The following is a 9233-nucleotide window of genomic DNA, read 5'->3' as shown; positions in this document are numbered from 1 at the left end:
CCCCCCGGAAACCGAGCCCGGCCGGGAAGAGGCCCGCACGCGACGAGGGCCCGAACGGGGTCGGAGGTCAGAGGCCAGAGGTTGGCTCCGCCCTGCGCTAGGACCGGGTCCGAGCACGTGGTCCCAGAGCCTGGTCCCTGCTACCCCCGTCTCCCCACCGATTCCTGCGCCCCGGTTCCGCCTTCTCACCCCGCGCCCCAAAAGCCAAGGCCGCCCAGCCTGGTCTCTTCCCAGGTCCCTGATGGCCCGAGTCCCCGGCTCCTGCGTGGCCGTGACCGAGGTCAGGATCAGAATCAGGGTTAGGGTGAGGGGTTAGGGGTTAAGGGTCAGCATGACGGCGCCGGAGGCAGCGCCGAGGGGCGAGCAGCGCCGGAACTCGGAAGTGGCGCCGCGGTGCCCATGGGAACAGGACGCCGGTGTTCGGTTCTGCCTCCGAGGAGCGGTGGGGAGGGGTCCCCCGGCCCGGGAAGCCGCTGTAGCCCTGGCTGGTTTGGCTAAGTGGGTAGAGCGTCGACCTGTGGACTGAAGGGCCCCGGGTTCAATTCTGGGCAAGGACATAGGCCCGGGCTTGATCCCCAGAGGAGCGGGTGTGTGTGTGTGTGCAGGAGTCAGGGGATGGATGATTCTCATCATTGATGTTTCTATCGCGTTCCCTCTCCCTTCCCTCTGAAACCAATAACAATTTTACATTTATAAAAGCCACTGTAAAAGGATCAGCGGCAGCAGGGCCAGGAGGTCAGGGTTCGATTCCCGGTTGGGCACGTGGCCTGGTTGTGGGCTTGATCCCAGGGTGGGGCACACAGGAGGCAGCCCATCCATGGCTCTCTCCCCCTCCCTCCCTCCCTCTCTGACATCAGTAGGAATGTATTTTTTAAAAAAGGCGAGATGCCTTGGGGCCCGGATGGGTCCGCTGTGAAGAAAGTGCATTTGGAGGACAAGGGACAGGATGTCCTTCCTCCTTGCGTCCACTTTGATCTGGTTGCTGTGTTGGCCTCTGGCCTTGGGCCCCTCTGGGCGTTTGCCTCCGGAATGCTGACCCTCCTCCAGCCCCAGGACCCGGCGGGCGGAGCTGGGCTTTGATCATTAAACATTAATGGCCCTGTTCTGGGACTTCAAGATCCTGGAAGGAGACAGGCCAAGCAGACCCTGCAGCCATCCCCCGCTTCCTCATCCCTGAGCAAACAGGTTTCCACGGCGACCGCTGCCCTCCGTGCTGCCTGTGACCGGAGTAAACACTCACGTGGGACTCACCCTGTCTCTGCTTACGTAAAGATGACAAATTGTTCAAAGCAGCTGTTCCAGGACCCCAGAAGTTGACCAAGGGCATACGACATTTGAGAAACTTTTTATTTTTATTTAAAGTTGCCCGATAAGAACCAAGAACATGGGCACCTGCGGAATTTTTAAGGGCTCCTTTCATTTCCGCCCAGGAGGGCCAGCTCTGAGGACCCCCAACTCCCACGTAGGGAGAATGAATGGCTGGTGTGGGAGACGGTCTTTATCAGAAACAGATGGGAGCCCAGCCATCATGGCTCAGTGGTTGAGTTCCCGGCCAGGTCACATGCCTGGTGGCAGGCTCGATCCCCAGTAGGGGGCGTGCAGGAGGCAGCAGATCTATGATTCTCTCATTGATGTGTCTCTTTCTCCTTCTCCCTTCCTCTCTGAAATCAATAAAAATGTACTTTTTAAAAATAAAAAGGTGCTGGTTTTGGCAGCACAGACACTAACGTGGAAACTAGGAAGATTAGCACGGCCTCTTGCAAAGGTGACACACAACTTCGTGAAGCATAAAAAATAAACTAAAAAACCCCATAAAAAAGGAGGAACTTCCTAACCTTGGCAGAGAATCTACAAAAAACAAACCAAAACCCCAAACCACAGTATCAGGTGAGGACGGTGAAATGCTGCTCTTAGGAGGTCGGGACGCCTGCTCTCCTGTCTTCCTCCAGCAGCGCCGGCTGCTCTGACCAGCTCAACACGGGGAGAAAAGAAAAAGGTGTCCAGACAGGAACAAGAAAAGGGCCCCTCCCTCTCTGTGTGTGGTGTGATGTGATTGTCTACATAGAAACTCCTAAGGAACCTAAAAAGAAATCACACACAAACAACCCATGAGTTCAGGAAGGTGAGTACACAAACCTCAGCTGCACTTAAAGAACAGTTCACTACAGGGAGGGAGAGGGAGAGAGAAACACTGATGTGATCGGCTGGGAATTGAGCCTGAAACCAGGGCGTGTGCCCTGACTGGGAATTGAACTGGTGACCTCTTGATTCCTGGGTCTACGCACACTGGCCAGGCTGTAAGAGATTTTTATTTTTTATTTTTTGGTGGAATTTGCCGTTCATCTGGAGTTTCTTTTTGTGGAAAAAATCTTAAGTTCCTTTTCTTCAATAGATGCAGGGTTATTCTGGTGTTTCAGTGTTTCCCAAACTTTTGACATATGTGTACCTCTTCTATAATTTTCGTAACGCTGAGTACCCCTCGTACTCATGAGAACGTAGAATTAGGCGCAGCTAAGCACGGTGCAGTGCATATCCCCACCAAACTCCGGTGCAACGTGTATCCCCACCAAACTCTTCCCGTACCCCTGGGGTACGCGTACCACACTTTGGGAAACACTGCTCTACTTCATCTTGTGGAATTTGCTCATTTGTTTAGCATAAAGTTGTGTATGATCTTAGCAATATCACTTGTCATTCCTGATATTGGTAATTTCTCTCCCAGCCTTCCCCACACACCCAGCTGTCTCTGGCCTAAGGTCTAATTATTGGACTTCACGCAGAACATGTGTGAACACGCAGAACACCGGGAATGAATCAAAGAACTAGTTTTGGTTTCACTCATTGTTTTTTACTCGGATGTTTTAGTTCCTCTTGTACCTACGTTTGGGCCTCATTTGGTCTTTTTTCTTTAGTTTCTTAAGGTGGAATAAAGTTGGAGAAATGGCTTCTTTCTGACACGCCTCTCCCTCCTGCTGTAGATTTCCCCTGAGCACTGTCAGCTGAATCCCACACGCTTTTACACTTTCCAGCTTAAAACTTTAATTTGCACATTGATTTCTTCTTTAACCAGTTAGAAGTGGTTTCTGAGTATTTGAGGAATCGAGGGCTTTTTGCTAACGATTCTGATTTGATGCAGCTGTGCCCAGAGGAAATGTTTTATACCAGCCTTGGCCAGACACCGTTTCTCCCTCCTCCCGGGCGTCACTCCCGCTCCCCGTGACGCCCAGGTCTTAGGGACCTGAGTGTCGAGTTGTTCTCTCCGCTGGGGTCACTGGCACGACCCTAAACGGCTTTGCTCTGGACTCTTGGATGTTAAGGCCTCAGCTCCAGAAGTGCTGCTTTCATGAACTGCACACAAACCAGGACCGCATTCCTCCTCGTGGCTCAGCGACAGCCCGTGGCTTACCCGCTGGGAGAGCCGAGCCGTGGCCGTGGCTCTCAGCTGTGGGCCGAGCCACGCCCGGTTCTGTTGGCACCAACCGGGAGTGCTGGGTCCCGCGCCCTAGAAGCCCAGGTGGCCCGCTCCCCACCTGGCATCCCTCCCGGCGCCCAACTGCAGCTCACCTGCCCTTCACCCTCCCTCCCGGCCTTTGCTCTGCCGTCACTGGTGTGGGGTGGCTCGGAGGGTGTTTGTCATGTGGTTCCCCGCCTCAAGCGGCGACTTCAAATAAAGCCTCCGAGGCAGGACAGGTGCCCGGGAAGCAGACCCCTGGTCCCCCCCAACCCTAGCCCCCCGCTGCCCGCAACGCCTAACGCCCCGGGTGGGCGGTGCCTGCTGGCCGGCGTGTGGCCGACAGGGGGCGCTGGTGCCAGAGGGCGCAGAGCAGGGTCCCTATCGTCACCGACGCCCGAGTCCGTGCAAAAATGAGACCGATCCAGACACGCTCCTTTGAACTGACAATTATAGTAAATTCCAAAATCTGAGCAGCAACGTAAATGTGTTTCTTGAAAAAAGTAGAGGACAGGTGGGTGCCCGGCCCGCTGCCCCGCTGCATCCCGGCCCCGGGCGGGCTGGCCCGCTGCCCGGGGCCCCGCGGCTCCCCAGCGGCGCAATAAATAGAATCCAATCCGGGACCAGCGCCCGGGTCTCCTACCCGGCCCGGCCGACTCTTCACAGACCAGCGAGGCCTCCGAGTCGGCGGCGCGGGTCCCGGCCCCGCCCCCGCCCCCGCACGAGGCCGTGCGGGAGGTGCCAGCGCGGGCGGCTCAGTCCTACTTCTAGCGGCCCCCGGGGTGCGGGCTCCGGGTGCGGCCCCCGGGGTGCAGCCCCGGGCTCCGGGGTGCGGGGCTAGCCCTCCCGCACGCTGACGCGCGGCTCGGCCAGGGCGCCGTGGATGATGGCCAGGATGGCCTCCAGGCCGCTGCCCTCCAGCAGCGTGCGGTGGTCGCCCTCGATGACGTGCACGGACACCTTGCCGTCGCACACCTGCGACAGGTTGTAGTCGGCGCCCAGGTCCTCGCCCTGCGCGCCGCCCCGCTTGGCGCGCAGCAGCGTCACGTTGCCGTGGTAGGTGGCGCGCGGCGTGTACTGCTCGCGGCGCGCAGCTTGTGGTAGAAGGAGCGCGCGGCGAAGGTGAGCGCGCGGCGGTCCCAGGCCCGCGTGGCTCTGCGTGATCAGGTCCACGGCGGCCACCACGCGCTCCTCCAGGCCCGCGAGCGGCAGCAGCGCCTCCAGCACCTGCGGGGCCGGGGCGGTGGGTCAGCGGTGCGGCCGGCAGTCCCCGCCCCCACAAGAGCCCCGCGCCCCGCCCCCCAGGCGAGACCCCGCCTCACGCACAGGCCCCGCCCCCCGCCCCCAGACCCCCGGGACCGAGGACCCACCCTGTTGTGCTCCGTGTCAGTGAACTGCTGCACGAAGAAGCACATGGCCGCGGCCTCGGCCTCCCCTTCGCAGCCGGGCGTCAGCCTCGCGCGGTAGCTCTGGAGGGGGGAGGGAGGGAGAGGCTCTGTAGGGAGGACGGGGCACCCGGACCCGGAGCCGACCCCGCGGCTGCCCGGCGCCACGCTCACCTGCGTGTAGGCCAGCACGTAGGTGTGGGAGCCGTCAAACAGGAAGAGGCTGTTGTGCGTGGGCGCGGGGCCCTGCTGCGCCTGCAGCTGCGAGCACATCTCAAAGGCCACGCAGGCGCCGTACGAGTAGCCGGCGATGCGGTAGGGCCCCTCGGGCTGCACCTGCCGCACGCACTGGAGGTAGTAGGCGGCCAGGCTGTGGATGCTGTCCAGCGGCCGCGGCGCGGGTGCACTGCAGGCCGTAGGTGGGGATGCTGAGCTTGGCGGCCAGGCTGTGGAACACCGCGGTGGAGCCCTCGATGGGGTGCACCAGGAACAGGGGCCGCTCGGAGCTCTGCACCGAGTTGAGGCGGGTGAGGGTCGGGCCCTCGGGGTTCACCAGCAGGGTGCTCAGGTTCAGCAGGGCCTGCTGCCGCGCGGGGCCGTCCTCCTTGGGCGTGGAGGCGGCCAGCTCGCCGGCCGGGCCGGCCTGGGCGGACAGGTCCTGCAGCTTGCGGAGCGTGAGCTGCTGGATGTCCCGCATGGACAGCACCAGGTCGTGCTCCCGCTCCAGCGTCTGCCGCACCTCCACGCCCATGAGCGAGTCCAGGCCCAGGTCCCCCAGCGAGCTGTCCAGGCTGACGGCGGCCAGGTCCCGGATCCCTGGGGAGAGGCGCTGGGTTGGCGAGTGGAGCGAGGGGGGGTGGCCTGGGGTGGGTGAGGCCCTCGTGGCCCTCCGAAGGCGAGCGGGCCGGCCCCGGGGGGATGGGGGCGGAGGGGAACCGAGCGGGCCCTCACCCAGGATGTGGGCCACGGCCTTCAGCAGGTCCTGCTGGCCGCTGCCGTCGCCCCGGGCGGCCGCCTTCTTCTCGGCCAGCACGAAGCTGCTCAGCACGGGGTGCGGCCGGCTCAGGAAGGCGTCCAGCACCTCCAGGCAGGAGGCCATGCGCTGGGGCCGCGTCCCCCCCGATGACCGAGTCGTTGGTGCCCATTGTCTCCAGCACGACGCCCACGTCGCCGATGGAGCCCCACTGCACGGCGAGGCCTGCGGGCGGAGGGAGAGTGTGCGTGTGTGTGCGTGTGAGAGAGAGGGTCAGCGGGGGAGCAGGCAGGCGGGGGTGTGAGGGGCACGGTGGGGGGAGGGTCAGGGGGGAGCAGGCGGGGGAGGGTCAGGGGGGAGCAGGTGGGGGAAGGTCAGGGGGGAGCAGGTGGGGGGAGGGTCAGCGGGGAGCAGGTGGGGGGAGGGTCAGGGGGAGCAGGTGGGGGGAGGGTCAGCGGGGAGCAGGTGGGGGGAGGGTCAGGGGGGAGCAGGTGGGGGGAGGGTCAGCGGGGGAGCAGGCGGGGAGAGGGTCAGCGGGGAGCAGGTGGGGGAGGGTCAGCGGGGAGCAGGCGGGGAGAGGGTCAGCGGGGAGCAGGCGGGGAGAGGGTCAGCGGGGAGCAGGCGGGGAGAGGGTCAGGGGGGAGCAGGTGGGGGGAGGGTCAGCGGGGAGCAGGCGGGGGGAGGGTCAGCGGGGAGCAGGCGGGGAGAGGGTCAGCGGGGAGCAGGCGGGGAGAGGGTCAGGGGGGAGCAGGTGGGGGAGGGTCAGCGGGGAGCAGGTGGGGGAGGGTCCCGGGGGGAGCAGGTGGGGGAGGGTCAGGGGGGAGCAGGCGGGGGGAGGGTCAGGGGGGAGCAGGTGGGGGGGAGGGTCAGGGGGGAGCAGGCGGGGAGAGGGTCAGCGGGGGAGCAGGCGGGGGGGAGGGTCAGGGGGGAGCAGGTGGGGGAGGGTCAGGGGGAGCAGGTGGGGGGAGGGTCAGGGGGGAGCAGACGGGGGGAGGGTCAGGGGGAAGCAGGCGGGGGGAGGGTCAGGGGGAGCAGGCGGGGGGAGGGTCAGGGGGAGCAGGCGGGGGGAGGGTCAGGGGGAGCAGGCGGGGGGGGGTGTGTGGGGGGGAAGCCTGCAGGGGGGGGAGGCGGGTCTACCTGGGAGGCGGTCGTGCCGGCGCTGCTCGCAGATGCGCTCCATGGTGGAGTTGGCGAAGCCGTAGTTGGTCTGGCCGGCGTTGCCCCGCCCACAGCTCACCGAGGAGAAGGCCCACGAAGTAGTCCAGCTCGGGGCAGGCCTCTCGGGTCACCCTGTGGGTGCCGGGGTCACTCCCTGCCCGCGGCCCCGCCCGCCCCTGCGAGCCCGCCCCGCGGCCCGAGGCCGGGACCCTCCGGAGCGTGCGGGAGCGAGGAGGGGCTGCCCACCTGTCCAGGTGCAGGGTGCCGCTGTACTTGGGCCGGCTCACGTCCTGGAAGAGCTCGGGCGTCTGGTTCTCCAGCATCGCGTCCCTCAGGACCTGGGAGAGGCGAACTCAGCGCTGCCCGCCCCCGCCCCCGCCCCGCCCCGCCCCCCGGGGCCCACTCACCATGGCCAGGTTGAAAAACACCGCCCACAGGCCCCAGCTGCGCGGCCTCGGCAATGAGGGCCCGGGCCCCGTCCAGGGAGCTGGCGTTGCTGGTGGACACCAGCACCTGCACGCCCTGTCGCCGCCACTCCCGCACCTGCTTGGCCTGGTAGCCTGCAGGGGGGCCGGGTCAGGGCTCACCCAGGAGGGGGCCACCAGGGAGGGCATGTCGCCCCTGCCCTCCACCCCACGCCCCCCGCCTCACCCTGCCCGCCTGGGCCTCACCCCCGCCCCCCCCTCCCCCGGGGCCTCACCCCCGCCCGCCCCCCCCCCGGGGCCTCACCCCCCCCGCCCCCCCCGGGGCCTCACCCCCCCGCCCCCCCCCGGGGCCTCACCCCCCCGCCCCCGCCCCCCCCCCAGGCCTCACCCCCGCCCGCCCGCCCCCCCACCCCCCGGGCCTCACCCGTGCGGATGCCGGAGCGCGAGGTCAGCACCAGCTTCTGGGCCCACGCAGCACCAGCCACTGAGCCAGCTCCAGGCCGAAGCCGCCCAGGCCCCCGGCGATGACGTAGCTCTTGTGGGCTGGGCAGAAGAGCTTGGACACGGCGGTGGTGAGGGTGGGCGGGGGCCCCTGCAGCGGCGCCCGGCTCCTCCTCGCGCACCTGCACGGCAGCACAGGCAGCACGGCTCACGCTCGGCCGGGCCGGGCCGCGCGCCCCCCCCCCCCCCCCCCCCCCGCCGCACGGGCGCCCCTCACCTGCACCAGCACTTTGCCGATGTGCTTCCCCTGCGCCATGTGGCGGAAGGCGCCCTCCAACCTGGTCCCTGGGAACACGGTGCAGCGCAGCGGCCGCACCACGCCGTCACGGATGCCCGCCCGCAGCAGCTCGGCCACCGCCCGCCAGTCGGCGCTGGCCTCCTCGAACAGGGCGTCCAGCAGGATCCCGTGGAAGGTCACGTTCCGCAGGAAGACGGCCATGCCTGGCGGGCGGAGGGGAGGGCGCGGCTAGCACTCCCGCCCCCGCCCGGGCCCCGCCCGGCCCCCGCCGGCTGCCCGCTCACCCAGGGGGTGGTTGTTGAAAGGTCGAATTTGCCGATCTCCAGGAAGCGGCCGTGCTGAGCCAGGCACCGCACGCTGGCCTGCAGCTTCTCCTCCGCCAGCGAGTTCAGGACCAGGTCCACGCCTGGGGGGAGGGTCCCACGTCACCCGCTGGGCACGCCCACAGGCCGAGGCCGGCCCGCAGGGCAGGGCGCGCGGGGAGGGCGGGCGCGCGGGGAGGGCGGGCGCGCGGGGAGGGCGGGCGAGGGTGAGGCCACGCACCCTTCCCCGCCCGTGTGCCGGAGCACGTGCTGCTCAAAGGACGTGTCCCTGGAGTTGGCGAAGCTGGTGTCGTCCAGCTGGGGGAACCTGGGCCTGGAGGTACGCCCGCTTCTCGGCCGAGCCTGCGGGAGGGGCGTGGGTGAGCCCGTGGGCTGCGGGGGGGGCGGGAGGGGGCGGCGGGCGGGAGGGGCGTGGGTGAGCCTGTGGGCTGTGGGCTGCGGGGGGCGTGGGTGAGCCCGTGGGCTGCGGGGAGGGGGGTGGGGGGGCGGCGGGCGGGAGGGGCGCGCTCACCCACGGTGGTGAAGACGCGGCAGCCCAGGCTGAGGGCAATGGCGATGGCGGCCTGGCCCACGCCGCCCGAGCCCGAGTGGATGAGCACCGTCTCCCCGCGCTGCACGCGGCCGCGCACCACCAGCGAGTAGTAGGCCGTGGTGTAGACCACGGGCACCGAGGCCGCCTCCTCCAGGGTCCTGCAGGCACAGGGGACGGTCACTCGGGCCGACCGGCCAGCCTGCGGCCCGGGCCCGGCCGCCGACTCACCAGGTGGCGGGCACGTCCC

General features: G+C 66.8%; 1 protein-coding gene across 1 annotated transcript in view; it reads right to left on the bottom strand.

Annotated features, from left to right (window-relative positions):
* Positions 1-3885: 3885 nt before the first annotated feature.
* FASN (fatty acid synthase) overlaps positions 3886-9233 on the bottom strand; it is a 13965-nt gene continuing 8617 nt past the window's right edge. The window contains 24 exon segments of the mRNA XM_084862305.1: positions 3886-4536; positions 4539-4590; positions 4592-4678; positions 4822-4920; positions 5011-5226; positions 5228-5652; positions 5788-5956; positions 5958-6034; positions 6947-7058; positions 7060-7099; positions 7214-7305; positions 7375-7389; positions 7391-7527; positions 7817-7858; positions 7861-8000; positions 8002-8015; positions 8111-8334; positions 8416-8433; positions 8436-8537; positions 8675-8684; positions 8686-8763; positions 8765-8796; positions 8966-9144; positions 9215-9232. Of these exon segments, the coding sequence (XP_084718431.1) occupies positions 4289-4536; positions 4539-4590; positions 4592-4678; positions 4822-4920; positions 5011-5226; positions 5228-5652; positions 5788-5956; positions 5958-6034; positions 6947-7058; positions 7060-7099; positions 7214-7305; positions 7375-7389; positions 7391-7527; positions 7817-7858; positions 7861-8000; positions 8002-8015; positions 8111-8334; positions 8416-8433; positions 8436-8537; positions 8675-8684; positions 8686-8763; positions 8765-8796; positions 8966-9144; positions 9215-9232 (2626 nt within the window). The 3' untranslated portion in view covers positions 3886-4288.

Source organism: Pipistrellus hanaki (genome assembly GCF_964339955.1).
Source record: "Pipistrellus hanaki genome assembly, chromosome: 16".
Taxonomy (NCBI): Eukaryota; Metazoa; Chordata; class Mammalia; order Chiroptera; family Vespertilionidae; genus Pipistrellus; species Pipistrellus hanaki.
Note: the sequence above shows the minus strand (reverse complement) of the source record. Positions and strands in the feature narration are given on the sequence as shown.